The sequence below is a fragment of the Zosterops lateralis genome, assembly GCF_965231275.1.
Source record: "Zosterops lateralis genome assembly, chromosome: 1".
In the NCBI taxonomy this organism is placed as follows: Eukaryota; Metazoa; Chordata; class Aves; order Passeriformes; family Zosteropidae; genus Zosterops; species Zosterops lateralis.
In genome coordinates, this window is record NC_139762.1 from 2,907,178 (window position 1) to 2,924,247 (window position 17,070).

Genomic DNA, 17,070 nt, shown 5'->3' on the forward strand with positions numbered 1-17,070 from the left:
GTGACCCTTCAGGGACTACACATCTCTGCATTGCCCACCTCTCCCCAGGGCTGAGAAGGAAGTGAAAAGCAGCAAACTGCAGCCCCAAACCAGGGAAAAAATCCAATTGTTTCCCAGCACTAAGCTCAGGACTCAAGGGGAGCAGGAACCTCTGGAGATAACGCCGTGTCTCAGTGTGTGTGTGTGTAAAACGGCCTCGCCGAATCCCCCCGGCTTTAGCAGCGGCTTTGAAAAAGATCTGGGTGGTGATTCAAAATCCAGGTTATGACCTGTGACCTTTGGATGAGAAATTGTTGCCATTTAGGATGTGTTAGGAGGTCCATCCTTTTCATCAAATGCGTGTTTCTTCTTGCTGCGGGAGGCAATCACACCGGTATATCATTAACTCGCAGAAAAAGGAGGCTGTAAAAGAAGTTGATGGGGGACCTTAGCCCACACCCTGCTGGGGTCTGCTCGGAGCACAATATCCCAGCGACCATGAGATTAAGCTAAAGAGAAAAGTGAAAATGCTTTTCACGATTCACACGCCCTTTAGATTGTTTTATTAAACCATTTGAATAGGGATTTCCCTTTCGGCCGACAACGGGGCCCGGCCAATGCATAGTTCTAGGTTGCTATGACTTAGTTGGTGCTGGCTAATCACAAGTGAGGGCAAATTTCATATAAAATATCTCGGGCCATTGTCAACCTAATGCGGCGTGACAGTGGCAGCACAAAGGGGGATTCATTCACCCCAGCAGGTAATAAGGACGATTTGCCATACCAACCAGGCAGTCTCGAGGGGGGCTGTCAAATGCGATCAGAGCAGCGAAATGGAGCCTCACATTCCATTCTCAGGTGGGCGAGGGTGATCCTTTTGTTCCACCATGTTGCTTCTTGATAACAGAATACAATTATATTCCTTTTTTTTTTTCTTTTTTTGCTTCCCTGTATCCTTCTGACCGTTGGGGCTGTTTTGCATGGCAGTCTTTGGGGGTTGCCTTCTTTTTTTGCATTATTTGTTTTATTTTTTATTTCTTTTCCCCCCCCCTGAGGCCAGGAGCGACCCCCCCCCAGTGATCCTTTAACCTGCAAAGCCCCCCAGAGAATTTCACCCCAGTCCTTCCCCTTTCATTAAGGACTCTGTCCTGCCACAATGAGCGCCCTGTATCTCTGCTAATCAGCCCCCGATTGGCACACAGCCTCCTTTTGTCCAGAGCCTCCCAGGGATGTTGGGGAGACCAGGGCTCGGGGTAATTCGGGGCGGACCGAGAGGACCTGTGGGCTGCTGCTGCTCCAGGACGATGGAATATTCAGGAGAAGGCATTTCTGGGATATCATGATGGGGGGATCGGATGCCACCCGAGCGTTTCACACACGACCAAGCCAACAGAAAGATAAAACATTCAGTGGGGATAGGCAGGGAAACATCCACGGTAATAATTAGATCAGCAGAGAGATAAGGCGATAGAGAGAGAGATAAGGGGGTGTTTGCTTTGCAGGTATCAGACTCAGGGTCTGAGATACCAGACTGTCCCGCTGATTTGCCTGTCTTGAGGGGTCTGGTTACCTGCGAGATCACCTGGGGTTGTTTTGACAGTGGCTAATTAAGGAGAACATTCCAGCCTTCAGCCCACCCTGGGCTCAGGTGGCTCAGAGGGACCACCGGCCCCAAACCCAGGGCACAATGTTTGCAGGCTGCCCTGGAGTCTGGCAATCCAGCTCTGCCTTTTTCAGGTACAGCCTGAAAGGTTTGGAAGTGCCAGAAAGGTTTGGAGGTTTGAGCACTGCGCTGGAGGTCGCGGCTCTGTTGAGCTCTGGTGCAACGATAACCGTGAGCAGCCAACAGAGAGAAAGTGAGAAGGGAAAGAAAAATAAAAAGGGAAAAGAAGAAGAAGAAGAAAACAGAAAAGAAAGAAAAAAGAAGAAGAAGAAGAAGAAGAAAAATAAAAGAAGAAGAAGAATAAAAAGAGAAAAAAGAAAAAGAAAAAAGAAAAAGAAAAAGAAAAAGAAAAAGAAAAAGAAAAAGAAAAAGAAAAAGAAAAAAGAAAACCCCATCATTCAGATGTTTTGGGGAAACTTGGCCTTCAGGATTTTACAAGCTGTGCTAATCCAACCTCCTCCAATCCAACATTCCCTCTTATCTGTATCGCCTTCATGTTCCCTGGCAGGAATTGCCCATTTAATAATTTCCCTCCAATGAGCTGAATCACAGCTAATCTGATCAAATGTCTTTTTAGGGCCTTTCATCTTCCCTGGGATGTGTTGACACTAGCACAGCTGGTTCAGAGGAAACAAGAACTCAATCAGAACTCCGCTCAAAACACAGATGGGACCCAAACCTAACCTTTCCTTTCAGATATGCAAAAGTGTGGTTAACTTCTTGTTACTGTGCATTTGCATAAGGCTTTGCATTTATGGGCCTGATTTTCAACTGGTTAAAAAAAAAAAGCCAAGCAAACCCTGGAGCTGGATTTTGGTGAGAAACTGTGCAAGAATCAGCTGGGCACGGGGCTGGCAGGGCTCTCTGTGGGGAAGGGGACAGGCTGTGGTGTCACACAGAGCCCATGGGGCAGCTCCTGGTTGGCATCGCCTGCTGTGCTGTGGGTGCTGAGTTTCTCTTAGAGCTGCAGCTGCTCTTGGAGCCACCCTCATCCCATTCCAGGGAAAACCTTGGTTACCTGCAGCCCCCCAAGGGCAGAGTGGGCTTCCCTAGGTTTGGGAAGGAGAGATGGGAATGTTGTTGAAGAGGAGGGGATGTGACAGAAGCCTGGACACAGGCAGTGGCAGCAGGAGTTTGGGTTTCTGGTGAATTATTCCAGATCATCCAGGCCAGTCTGTACAGGAGACTTGGAGTTGTGGACTCCCCACCCTTGGAAATGTTCAAGGCTGGGCTGGATGGGGCTCTGAGTAACTTGGGATAGTGGAAGTTGTCCCTGCCCATGGCAGGGGGTTGGGGTGAGACCATCTTAAGGTCCTTTCCCATCCAAACCATTCTGTGATTCTGTGATTCTCTGTTTGCAGTCTTACAAAGAGATCTTTGAGGAATGCAATTAGTGATCCTTCTGCATCCAAGGGATCCCAGGCACCCATTTAGGCTCTGCTGCTGTTTAAAAGTTATCAAGTAATCAAGGATAAGATTGGTGGGGATTTATGTAACTCTGGACACATCTTAGTGCAACGTGGAGCTGCTCTGGAACATCCTGGAGCTGCTGCCAAGACCTGTGACCAGATGAGGCACTGGTTAGAAAGTCCCCAATGTCATGGAATAATGGAATAGTTTGGGTTGGAAGGGACATTTAAAGGTCCTGTAGTCCCATCCCTTTGCAATGAGATGACCACAGCTCAGCCCAGGGGCGGCTGGAGGTGCTGAGGTTCTCCTGGAAGGCCCCATGGATAAACAGTGATCCCAGAATCAGCATCACTCCTGATGGAGAAAACTCCTGTCTTTTTCCCTACCCCTGTGGAATGCTGCAGGCTGAAATGGTGCCCAAAGCTCAGGCTGGAGAGTGTAAGATGAGCTTTCTGCCCATTTTCTTTGCAAACAGGGAAACTGAGGCAGGGTTTTGGAGTCAATCCTGTCCAGAGAGGCCCTTTGTGCAGCACATGAACCCCATCAGGCTCTGACCTTCCCAAAGCCTCTGGAGTCTTCTCAGAGTAACCACAAGGGTTCCCTGGCTGAGGCTGCTGAGCTTGAGCAGAAAATCAGGGTCAGGACATTTGGTGGTTTAGGCTTGGGAGTGACACCAAGGGAAGAAACAAAAGCTTTAAAGATCTCAGGAATCCTGACCTGTCCCCTACTTTTATAGTCTTCGTGCTGAGCCCATTCAAGGCCACAACTTCCATGCTAATGGGTGGGAAGCAAACAGCAAGTGTGGGATAAGGACCCACTTTTCAGGAGAAAAGGGGAAATTGAGGAGGTGCCAGGTCTGAGGTGCTGCAGGTGGTGAGGATGGGTCAAGGGAAATGGGAACACTGGGAACAGGGACCTCTCCAGAGGGAAGCTGGAGGCTGAGCCAGGCTTATGGAGGCTTTTAAGCCAGGCTTTAAACCTTTCTGTTTTTTTTATCTGAGATGGGATCCTCTCTTGCTATAATTGAGAGGAATGTGGGGAAACAGAAGCTCAGCTGCCTCCGAGGTTGCCAGAGCCAATATTTGGTTTCCAGCGTTCCCAGTATTTTCCCCTTGAGCACTGTCAGGGTCCCAGCAGCTGTGACACCCTTGTGATCCTCATCCTTCTCCTCTTCATCCTCCTCCTCCTCTTCCTCCCTGCAATGGGAATGACACTTGATCCCCTCCAGCACTCGGGCACAGTCTGTGGATGGATCTGTCAGCCAGTGCCAATGAGTTCCCTGTTCTCTGCCTTCCCCTGGTGCTGGGCCAATATTTAATGTTCTGATTGGCAAATGATTTCCTGCTTGGTGATCACTTAAAAAAAAAAAGGCTTTTATTTTTTTTTTTTCTTTTTCCCCACCTTCGCTTCTTTCCCTGGGGAGAAATATGTCCTGTGAAAATGTGAACCTTCATTTCTTGGAATGGTTTGGGTTGGAAGAGACCTTTAAAGTTCATCTAGTCCAAGTCCCCTCCACTGAGCAGGGACACCTTTCCAATCGATCAGGTCACTCAAAATTCCACCTAATTTCACTTTGGCTCCTTCCAGGGATGGGGCATCCACCACCTCTTTGGACAACCTGTTCCAGTTCTTCACCACCCTCATCATAAAAAAATCACTTCCTTTTGTCTGGATCTTATTAGTTTAACACCATTATCTCTATTTTAGTTCAACAGTTCCTACTGAGAAGTCTCTCTCCTAAGACCCCAAAGGTGGGGAACATCACCCTCATATCCTGAGTTCTCAGTTTTTGGCTTTTCAGGTATCTGCTGGTTTAGCAGAGCCCAGCTGTGCTGAGGGACTGGAGTATCCTCAGCTGGAATCTGGGACAGGCTGGGCTGCCCTGCTCCTCCTGCACGTGGATTTTGGGGCCAGCAGGCAATGCCATTTGTGTTGGTATAAGCCAGCAGTGATGCCTCCGTGTGCTTTTGCAAATCCTGGGAGCTCTGACTCACCAGTCCCTGTGTGATTTCTCTCCTGCTGTTCAGAAAGCAGCTGTGCCTGCAAGGCTGGCAGAGCCTACAGAATCTCCTTTTCCCAGGGGCCACCAGCTACTCAACAAACTGAGCTCATTTGGTATTTTAATACTTTCTGGGATTTCTTCTTTTTCATCCCAAGTGATGCAGTGTGAGCTTTCCTTCGAACCCTTCTGGTTTATCTTCATGGGGGTGTTTTTGGGTGACCCTCCCCAGGAGGGAAGGGCACAGCTCTGCTCCCACATCCAGGGAAAGTGTCTCTCCCTTGATGGGCTTGAGGAGGAGAGCACAGAGTGCTGAGAGCAGCTGGGTGGGGATCTTCAAAACCCAAATTCACCTCAGTCAAAGGTTTCCAAAGCTCTTCACAAATTCCTCACCACCTTTTTCCACTGGACAACACCTTCCAATGCCTGATGTGCAGGGAGGACCAGAGGAACCAGGGAAAACTGAGCTAGGAAAGGCCCCCAGTGTAAAAGGCTGGGTTTGTGCTGCTCCAAATACCAGAAATACCAGGTTGTTCCCAGCTTTATTTCCAGTTTCTTAGCTCTTAGGGTTTATTTAGTTTATTTGGTCGGGTTTTTCCCCTTTTAATCCAGAGTCAGTGCAGTGTCAACTGTTGTGCAAATCCTAACTGACAGCTGTGGGTTTATATCCCCTCGAGCCAAGGAGGGAATTGAAACCCTTTCTCACATTCCCTCATGTTCTGAGGGAACAATTTCTATCAGAAAAACGTTGGAAAGCCTTTGCACCTTCCACCCCTCAAAGGTGGGTGTCTCAAGCAGCTGGAGCCAGAGGAACCTTTCTGTGGGGTTTTGGCTTTGGAAAACGAAACTCAGAGAAGTCAGCATGACTCCTCCCCACAGTCCTGCTAAACAGATAAATAATTTCCTCTATTTCACTCCATTTTTAGCAAATTGCCTCTCCCAAGGGCACTCCAGCAGGTGTCAGAAATTCAGGGCTCACAGCCACACTTCTCAAATCATGGAACAGGGAGCAGGATCCTCTCCTCAAGAGCAGATGTGGCTGGGAATTCTTTCCCTCATTGTCTGGGACAATTATACACTTTTCCATGTTGTTTATACATTATCCAGCCCAAAAAGGCACTAAGTCAGTGCTTCACTCTGTTTCAGAAAGGAAAGATTCAGGGTGTCAGGAATGGGGACAGCAGGGCTCAGTGTTGCAGTACAGATGTGGTTAAAAAGGGATTTTTCAGAGCAAAATAAACCATTATATTCATCCTACTGCATCGCCATAGTCCATCTGGGATACCTGCCTGACCTGGGGTTAATCATTTCATCATCCAGGGAAAATAAGTCACTGTCTGGGCAGAAGAACAGAGGAGAGCAGTTTTCACGTATTGGAAAGATGAGATATTCATGCAGTCATTCATTTGCCTTCCTCATCCCACAATCTGAGAACCCTCCAATTCCTCCTTGCCTACAATTCTGAAGACATCACCGAGTTTAGCATTGCAGACTCCCGGGGAGATAAGCAGGATTGTCCTGGGGTGTGCAGATAAGGAGGCAGAAGCACAGAGTGACTAAAGGATTTGCCCAAAGTCACATAAACCAGCCCTGTCACAACAGGAAAGCAAATCTTAGGTCACATCATCCTCGGGCCTCTTGGGTTATCAAAATTAAACTACTCAGCCAAGTGGTTTTTGCATCTCAGGACGGGTTTGGTGGTGGGACAAGTGGTCAGAGAGGTTCTGCACGGGATATTCAGGGGACATTCAGTTTTCTCAGATTTCAGCCTGTGCTTCTTAGGAAACTCTTTCCAGAAGGGACCAGTGACTTGGGGACACCTCTAAAGGCTCTCTGTAAGTCTCAGCACTTTTTCAGTCATATTCAATCCCCCCAGAATGGAGAGGGAACTGTGGAAAAGCACCAGATATTCCAATCTCTGGGCCCTGCAGGGAAACTCAGGAGCAGGCAGGAATTAAAGGAGTTTTGGTGACCAAAAGTGGTTTAAAACGCTCTGAAGTCAACCTGCCCGTGAGATATCTGCCCCTGTTATCCTCCTCCTACCAGATGACTTTCCAGAAGCTCCTTTGAGCCCTAAACCAGCCACTGCTCCTTCTCCCAAAACCACCCGGAGAGGAACGAGGCGACCTGACAAACACAGGGCACTTCCCCGCTATCTCCGCCCGATCTCTCTCGCATTTTTATATGGCACCTTAATAACCCCTCATTTCCATCACAAGTGCATGCTTTCCTCCTGCTTATCTCCATCTCCATCCACTCCTGCTCCATTCCTGCGGCATCACCGCCTGGGGCTACATCCCCAAAACCCTTTCCCGAGCCGGGGCAGGGTCGGGGCTGCTCACCAGGACAGTCCCATGGCTGGGGAGGTGGCAGGACGTGATTCACACCGTGGCACGGCTCCATCTGCGTCAATATTGAACCCGGTGCCTTAACTTAGAGGGGGGAGGTGGGAGATGTTAAACCCTGTGCCCTAATGCAGAGGAGTCATTAAAGGAGACTTTCTCAAGAGACAAAACTCCTCTCCCTCAATGCCCCGGGGCCAGATCTCGGCTCCTTTGCCTTGCCTGCCTACATTCCCCAGGTAGTTACCATCAGATACAAACGCGATTTGCTTCCTGTTGTGTGCTCCTAAGTGGCGGCTGCATTTCAAAAGCAAAGGAGTGATTATGTCCTATCCAGGCTGTAAAAGGCACCGGGCGCTTTCTGGGAAGAGGAGAAGAGTTCGCTGTAATTGGTGCTGCTTAAGGCAAATCCCATCAACAGCCCTTTCAGCTGTGGGGAGTTCAGGTGATGGACATGAGATTTGGGGTTTGGTCTCTACAGCTCGAACTGCCTGCCTGGAGCTGATGGTTCGGCTGTGGCCAAGTCCTGGAAAACACGGGAATTGTCCAGGCTGTGCTGCCTGAAGCTGCCTGGGTTTGGTGAGCCTGGAGCTCCCTGGGTTTGGTGGGCCTGGAGCTCCCTGGGGTTTGGTGAGTTCTGCCCCTGGACAGAGTCATTGGATTGGAGAATCCTGAAGTTTGTAAAAGACAACAAGGCCACTGAGCCCAAAGATGAAGCCAGCACTGGTATCCCACGTTCCTAAGTGCCATATCTTTTTAAATCCCTCCGGGTGACTCCACCACTGCCCTGGGCAGCTGTGCCAGTGCCTGACAACCCTTTCAGTGAAGAAATTTTCCTTAATATCCAACCCAAATATCCAAATTTCCCTAATGTCCAATCCTTGACACAACTTGAGGCCGTTCCCTCTCCTCCTGTCCCTGTTCCCTGGGAGCAGATCCCAAATCCCCCTGGCTGTTCCCTCCTGTCAGGGAGTTGTGCAGAGCCACAAGGTCCCCCCTGAGCCTCCTTTTCTCCAGGCTGAGCCCCTTTCCCAGCTCCCTCAGCCTCTCCTGGTGATCCAGACCCTTCCCCAGCTCTGTTCCCTTCCCTGGACATGCCCCAGCCTCTCCAGGTTTTTATTGTAGTGAGAGGAATGCACAGGGGAAAAAAAAACAACTCTGTGCTGAGCTGAAGGCTCCTGCTGAATCCAAGCTGGGATCCACAAATCATGAGCTCCCAAGCCAAGGCCACCCCTCTCCCATCCACACAGGAGAGGTTTTCCTGCACTTACACCATGGCTGTAGACATTTTATTTTTGGTCCAAGCTTGGCAAGGCACAAGAGGTCTCCACGAGGTTTGCAAACATCAGCTTAGAACCTACAGCACCTTCCCAACAAGCCAAAGGCCTGGATCAAATATCTCCTGAGCAGAGGAAAGGGGTGGGAAAGATTCCCAAGGGATCAGAGCTGACCCAACCAAGGAATGTTTGGTTTAATCATAGTCAGAGGAAAGCACATCATCCTTGTCTCTAAATTGGAGATAACCTGGATTTGATGGATGGAGCACCTGGGGGGTGAGGAGTTACCTGTATGGTGGCACTCCAGGAGATGCAGTGGTGCTCCTTGGGGGCCGGTGTCACTAGAGGACACGAAAGAACCACACTCACCCATCAGATTGAGAAGTGAGGGGAGCAAGAGGAAGTTTATTATGATTTGGGGTTTTTATAGGGTTTGGAATTAGTTCAGGGATTGGGAGACGAGAGTGACACCTCTATGACCCCAGTGATCGACTTAGAAGTTCATCAATTTGTCCTTCCCCCTGGAAGGAATGTGTTATTTGCAAAATATCAGTCTTTGTTTTTGTGAGAAAGCTCCAGTAGAAATGTGAAAATATCAGAAGGCTGAAAAATCAGGGTGCCAGGCTGGTGTTGGGATTGGCACTGTCTGGTGGTGACATGGACAGTGGGATCCAGTTTGCTGATGACACCAGGCTGAGTGGTGCAGCCACAGGCTGGAGGGAGGGGATGCATCCCCAGGGAGCTGGGCAGGCTGGAGATGGGGCTCTATGCAAACCTCAGGAAGCTCAACAGGGTCCTGCACAAGGGTCAGGCCAATCCCAATCCCAAACACAGGGTGGGTGGAGAATGGGGTGAAAGGAGCCCTGAGTAGAAAACTGGGAATGTTGGAGCTACATGACCTTTAAGGACCTTCCAATCCAACCATTCTGTGATTTTATGGAAAGGTTTCAAGATCAGTTGGGCCACACTGAGAGGATGTGGAGGGTGTGTGAGCCTTTCTCTGGCCAGAGAGATATATGGCATTATAATGGCATTCACCCAACAACTTCATCTCACTGGCTTTTGTGAGAAGCCTTTTATTTTTCAGAGACTCCAGGACTGGTCAAAAATGTCCTTGAAGTCCTCATATGAAGTTCTCTGCCCCCAAAATTTGGTTTTTGGATCCCAGCTGGATTTAGGAAAACACAACATGCAGAGTCCTCATTCCTGTTTGAATGGGGCTCTTCTGTTCATGCTCAAAGCTGAACTTTCACAGTCAAGAACTGCGTGGTCATCATTTGCAGGATGCTGGGATCCTCCAGGCTTGGACAGATGCTGAACACGGGTTTTTCAAAATCACTCTGGGGACCTGAGGGTTCCTTCATTTTCCCTTTTTTTTTTCAGTTGTAGCCCTCGGTGACTTAATAACCTCCCCAAGTGCCCTGACAAACACGTTCCAGGACATTGCTCATCCCTCCAGCTTGTAAGTTCATGCAGGTTGTGTGGGATTTGCATATTCTTGTCTTTGGTAGCCTTCCCAAAGCAAAGCTCGAGTTCTTGCTCAAGCCTCCAATCCAGCCCCGCAGTTGGGATTGCTCCCCGAAAACATGTTGACTTTTTTGGCTTGCTGCATTAAACTCTCCTCACATTAGTAAAGCCTGGGAGCATCTGGAAGGCAAAGATTAAGCCAAAACGCCCAGGGAAAGCTCAGATCAGCAAAATAAAGCGCAGGGAAGGTTTGTGTGGTTTTTTGAGTAGTCAGCTGATACAAAGCTCAGTAGAAGGTTTGGTCAAGTTGCATCAGATGAAAATGTGACCTTGTGCCTTTATGGATGAATTCATATTTCAACGGCCCAGTGGGATCATCTGAAAAGTGTCAGAAACAACACAATTTCAGTGATAACTGGTCTATAAGCATGAGGTGAATGGGGAATTTTACAGGAGGTAAGAGAGGCCAGTTATCAGAATTATTTTGTCTGCTTGGAATTACCTCAAGGGTTTGAGAACAGCTCTGTTCATGGAAAAAAATCTCATTTTGCTGCAGCCAGAAAGCAGTGGTGTTTTCTGAGGGGTGGTGTTGAACTGCAGGGTCATTTCTGGTGAGTGAAGAAATCAAAACTGCGAGGAGAAAGGGAAATAAAAATCGATATCTTGGGGTCTTCTCCTCTTGCAAAGCAGTTTGAAAAGTTTGGTTTTCATTTTGGCACGGTGTGGAAAAAGCACTGGCAGCCAGGAAAGCCTTCCCTGTCCACCTCTCCCTGGGATGGAAGTTCTCCACAAAGACTAAAACTCCTCAGTCCTTAACCGTGACATCTTTTGGCCCTGAGGCAATGGGCAGAAAAGGAAAGCTCATTTCCAGTCCCCTTGCCAGGGACCTTAATTAGGCAAGTAAGGAAAATTCGGGGCAGGTGCAAGGTGCACCTTGAGCACTGTCACTGAGAGGGAGGCACAGCCTCGGTGGGGGAAAAAGGAATGGAGGGTGGGGACAAGGTTTGGTTTTACATCCTGAGGATTGAGGATGTGACCATCCTGGGATTTTCCTACCTTCCAGCCACCTGCACCTCTCCCTTTCAAGGAAGAGGAGCTTTATCTGGTGCTGGTGCTACTACCAGGTAAAGCATGAGGCTGTTGTTAAATGTAAACCTGCATTCTCCATTTTTTTGGGAACATTTCCAAATCATGTGCATCTGAAGTGAAGCCTGTGGCTCAAGGCTTGGCTGTGGGGTGCATTGACTGTCATTAAACCATGGTAAAGCATGAGGTAAAGCATGAGGCTGTCATTAAGTGTAAACCTGCATTTTCCACTTTTTTTGGGAACATTCCCAAGTCCTGCGTGTCTGAAGCGAAACCCGTGGCTCAGGGCCTGGCTGTGTGGTGCAACACCACCTAGAATATTCCGTGTGCCCACTGAAATTCAGGTTTGCACAGCTTTCTGTGGTACCCATGGCCTTCTCCAAAGACCTGAGGATGACCCCAGTCAGAACTTCTTGGCTGACCTCAGTGGCCTTGCATCAAGCCTGGTCCTGCCTGCACAGGAGCTTCATTTCCTAGCGAAAGAAAACATCTTTTGGAGTAGATCCAAGCCAGACCACAGGAGAAGAGGATTTCCTGGCCTTCTGCCATGCCCTCCAGAGAAGATGCTCATAGGACTGATCAAATCCATCCTCTGCTGGCCCTTTTTACTCACTGCCTTCTCTCTCCCACAGCCACCAGGGAATCCGCCTTCGTCCACGCCATCGCCTCGGCCGGGGTGGCTTTTGCCGTGACCAGATCCTGTGCCGAGGGCTCGGCCACCATCTGCGGGTGTGACACGCGCCACAAAGGCTCTCCTGGAGAGGGCTGGAAGTGGGGAGGCTGCAGTGAGGACGTGGAGTTCGGGAGCATGGTGTCCCGCGAGTTCGCCGACGCCCGGGAGAACAGACCCGACGCCCGCTCGGCCATGAACAGACACAACAACGAGGCTGGAAGGACCGTAAGGGCATTTAAGTTTCACCTCTTTTCCTGTTGTTGTTTTTTTTACCTGATGTAATTGACTGGTGGGAGTTGGACTAGGCCTAAAGTATTCTGAGAAATGAAGGTTCGCATTTTCACGGGATATATTTCTCCCCAGGAAAGAAACCGTTTGCCAATCAGAACTATTAAATATTGAGAGGGAATTAAGGGGACTCAAAAGATGTAAATCTGAGTAAATTTACATCACAAAATGGTAACACCTGTCGTATGATAGTTCTAGGTCAATGTGCCTGATCTGTGAAAGCTCCACATAAATTCACCCACACAGATGGAGTGAAGATTGGAGTCAGCTGTCCAGATCTCTTTTATAGAGGATGGATCAAGGCAGGTTTAGGATGGAATTTCATCTCATCTTATGAGGATATCTACCCACAGAAGTTGTGGATGCCCCATTCCTGAAAGTATCCAAGGCCATGTTGGACAGGGCTTGGAGCAACCTGGTCTAGTGGAAGGTCTCCCTGCCCATTCCAGGGTGGTTGGAACTGAACAATTTTGAAGTCCATTCTAAACCAAATCATTCTGTGATTCCATGATTAGAGTTATTAACTGAGTTAATGATGTCCTAATTGTGCCTGTTCCCTTCCACTGACTGTGGGGCACCTGAAGTTTGAGTGCAGTTGTCCATTCCCCTTCTCTGCAGCCTTGAGGGAGGAGAAGAGCAGGAGAGTTATCCCCACAGCCCATCTTCTCTACCCTGTTCCATTTCCCAGGAGGTATTTAAACAAAATTAGAGGCAATATGACTCTGGTGCCTCCTGATTAAACTTGGATCATGCCCTGAAGCTGTTTTTACTTCAAACAGTCCTGGAACAAAACATGTGGGGGAAAAGAAAGCACAAAATCTGCCTCATACACAATGAATCTTTTCCCTAGGTGGAATAATCCCAAAAAGGGGATATTCCTTTTTATTCTTCATCTCAAGAATAGCCCATAAATGCCAGAAAAAATTAATTTGTGGGAAACAATTTGTAAAACTGAGCCACAAAGCCCTTCCTAACAGAGATTAGTCCACAGCTTCTCTGAGATAACAGAGAACAGGTTAATGTGGTCTTATCCCCTCAGCAGAAGGTCTTGCACAAGTCCAGAGGGACATTTGTACTGGGACATTTGTCCTCAGGCAGGCTGGGGTTTCCTGAGAGCTCCTGATGTGGATCCTGTGAATTCCCAGTGGTGTTCTCCCACCTCACACCACAGCAGAGCTGTTGGAATACAACTTTTAGAAGGGAAATACCACCAGAAACCAAAATTGTCTGCAGTGGAGACGACCACAAGCAATAATGTGGTTTCCTCCAGCTCTGGCCTAAATCATCCCAGGCACCTCCAGGGATGGGGCAGTGCTGGTGGCAGTTACTGGGATATGTAGTGGGAAAAAGAGGGCTGGGGAGAAGCTGTGTAGAGTGGAAAGGAGGGGTTTCCTTTAAAGTGAGGATTTGCTTTAAACTGAGAATCCTTGGGGGAAAAAAACCCAACAGACGTCCCTGTGATCACAGGCCTGCAGAGGTCTTTTTTACTCCTTGTTCCTTGGTGCTGAGATCTTCTAGGACATTTTACAGCTGTCAGAGATTAGAGAGCAGATGTCACACCATGACCTGTTTCAGAAAGCACTGGTATTTTCCATCCTCACCCTGCCAGCACCCATGGGACAGCTCCTCCAGGCCTCCACACTCGAGTGCTTCCAGCTGTACCTGAGCCACGGGCAACGTTCCATGTTGGTTCCCATAGGAACTCCAGCCCCACCACCCCGCCAGGAGTTTTGATTAAGTTCAGGGTGATTATACAAACCAAACCTCCTGTGGTTCTCTCTCATGGCTAATTACAACCTGCTTTGTGGTGGGTGATACTCCGTAAATAACGCAGGAAAGCACCTGGTGAACACCAAGGTGCTGATTCATGACAAATCTCTGGGGCTCAGGCTGGCACTCGCCTGTTCACGTACCCAGAAATTTGCTGATCACTCTGAAAATGCAGATTATCAAGCTGTTGCATAAGGTTGTCTCCCACCTCAGAGTACTGGAGGGCAACACCTCTATTTATTTAAACTTATTTTATAAGAGGTAAAAAACAAGGGATCAGTATTCACCCTCCCATTTATCCCAGGAAAGTGTTTTGTGTTGAAGCCTGAACTTTTCAAATCAAAAGTTGGGCTCTTAATTTTTTTTTTCCTTTGAAATGATTTTAGAGAAATCATAACCCTGGCTTCAAAATAAAAATAAATTCCTTCTCAGTTTCTGAAAGTAGCAAGGCTTGAACCTTAAATAAACAGGAAACATATGTAAAGGATGGAGTTCTGTTCTGGATAGTTAGGACATTTCATGTTCCTTTTGTTTCCATCAGAAAAGCTGCATTTTTCATTTATGAAGGCATTGTTTGAGTAGCTTTGTATATTCTTTGCTTCTCAGCCCAGATGTGTTTGACTTCTTTTCCTGGGTGACAGCACAGCAAAACTCCCACATGAACATTGATAAGACAGAAGTTAATAAGCTCAGAAACCTCTTTGGTGAAAATTTGTGGTAAATACTTAATTTTGAGTTGGAAATCAGAACTAGTCACTGAAAACTGTGAAGGACAAAAGTTTTAAGGCTTAGACCCAACAGTGAGCCTGGCATTGACTGGGGGATTGTTGTTCACAGGAGGATAAATATATCTACTAAAACATTCATAATTCTTTGTAAAATCATGGCTAAGCAGCAGAATGTTGTGGGCTCGATATTTTCTGAGCCTGAGAATTGCTGAGCTCTTCCCAAAAGAAACTTTTCAACAGTTTTCTTTTTCCCCAAAAACAACCTTGTGTGAACAATATTCCTTTCCTATAACAACAGGTGTTGTTTGCTATTTCTGTAACTGAGCCAATGGGAGAGGTGTCAGCCCTATGGATCAATAACGTGACTTTTTAGCGCAGCATGTTATAAAAGGGCTGAATAAATTGTAAAGAATTTCTGATTTCTACTGCCTTCTGACGAAAATCAAACATCTTTATTTCGTATCTTATTGCGATAGAACATCGTAAGTGTTTTAATGTCAGGTTAACATGTTCCTTCTTTGCCTCTCTTCTCTTTGGCAGTCTATCATTGAGCTCATGCACCTCAAGTGCAAGTGCCACGGGCTGTCGGGGAGCTGCGAAGTGAAGACCTGCTGGTGGTCCCAGCCTGACTTCAGAGTCATCGGCGACTACCTCAAGGACAAGTACGACAGCGCCTCGGAAATGGTGGTGGAGAAACACCGCGAGTCCCGCGGCTGGGTGGAGACCCTGCGGCCCAAATACAACTTCTTCAAGGCCCCCACCGAGAAGGACCTGGTCTACTACGAGAACTCGCCGAACTTTTGCGAGCCCAACCCTGAGACGGGCTCCTTCGGCACCCGCGACAGGATCTGCAATGTCACCTCGCACGGGATCGATGGCTGTGACCTCCTGTGCTGCGGGCGCGGCCACAACACCAGGACTGAGAAACGCAAGGAGAAGTGTCACTGCATCTTCCACTGGTGCTGCTACGTCCGCTGCCAGGAGTGCATACGGGTCTACGACGTCCACACGTGCAAATAAAGAGGAGCAACAAAAAAAAAAACCAACCAACAAACCCTTTCCGCCGGGGCTCCGAGTGGAGAAACGGATTTCGAGCCTACCTTCCTCTGAGGTTGCAGACATGAGAGAGAAGTCTGCTCTTTTTTTTTTTTTTTTTTTTTTTTTTTTTGATATTAAAAGGATTTTAAAAAACTGGACAAAAAAAAATAAAAATAATGAAAAATATAAAAGGCTAAAACTGGTTGGATAGAATAGGTCTGATGACTTCTGGGCTATCCTGAGGTGCGTCTGGCAGTCACACAAGTTCTGCCCCCTCCGGCAGGAGAGCAGCTTTTTCCATCAGCCCATGACACCGAGCTGGAAAGAAGAGCATTAGTAAAAGCATGGATTTGCTCTGCTCTCACCCACCTGAAGTGACTCGTGTGATTAAGTGTCCTTTGAAAGACTTGCATCTTCCTAAGCATCTCCTCTTCCCTCAGCCAGGCAGTGGCTGTGCTGAATGGCAGCACTGAGCTTTCTGAGAGATGTCTCTTGCAAACACAAATGGCCAGACTGTGTAATATGAGCAACAGCAGCAAAAGAAATAAAAGCAGATAAATTAAGGATTTTTTTTTTTAATAAAGGACATGACTACTTCTTTGCTTTTGCCTTGGAACCAGAGAAGTCTATGAACCTCTAACAGAGCTGGAGAGTGGGCAAGCTCTTGATGTGAAGTTTTTAGAGTAGCAGCTTCTGCCAGATTTGACATAGGATTCCGTGACATCTGTAGAAAGGGAAGGAGGGGAAACAGGAGGGAGAGAAAGAGAGGAAACTGCTGATGACTCCTGTAAATGCCCTGTTGGCACACAGGTGATGGGCACAGTATGGAGAAGTTCAGTGTCTTGTGTGTGAAGTGAAGAGGACTCAGTGTGTGCATTGAGAAGGACCCAGTCCCACAGCTGGGAATGCTGCTCCAGATCTCCAGCCTGGAGATCCCCAGTGGCTCAGCCAGTGAGTCTTCCTTGGAAACAGTGAGTCCGCTGGGGCTGGACACTCACTCCTGAGCACAGGACATCCATCTCCTCAGCCCCCCAGGCAAAGGATGGAAAGGGAAAGTGTTCACTCTTCCCACCTCGTTGGGGAGTTCCATCTCCAGCAGTGGAAAGTGCACTTAGTTCATCCACTCTCTGCACCTCATGCAGGCTTCCCAGGCATCTGGTCACAGCCTGAGCCCACAGGTGTGTTGGGAACATGGATCTGAAGGACTCATTGTCACCATTAATCTACATAAGGGTGAACAAACCCACCGTCACCACCACACCCCACAAGCTGGAGCAGACTCAGACTCAAGCCAAACCTTGTTCCACACCTACTTCCTACAGCCATTCCCACATACAAAAGTGGCACAGG

At 48.1% G+C, this 17,070-nt stretch overlaps 1 protein-coding gene across 1 annotated transcript in view; it reads left to right on the top strand.

The window, feature by feature from the left end:
• WNT3A (Wnt family member 3A) overlaps positions 1–16,075 on the top strand; it is a 93,059-nt gene extending 76,984 nt beyond the window's left edge. Inside the window, exons 3-4 of the mRNA XM_083876470.1 lie at positions 11,856–12,121; positions 15,223–16,075. Of these exons, the coding sequence (XP_083732596.1) occupies positions 11,856–12,121; positions 15,223–15,702 (746 nt within the window). The 3' untranslated portion in view covers positions 15,703–16,075. The remainder of the gene's footprint in view (positions 1–11,855; positions 12,122–15,222) is intronic.
• The last annotated feature ends 995 nt before the right edge of the window (positions 16,076–17,070 follow it).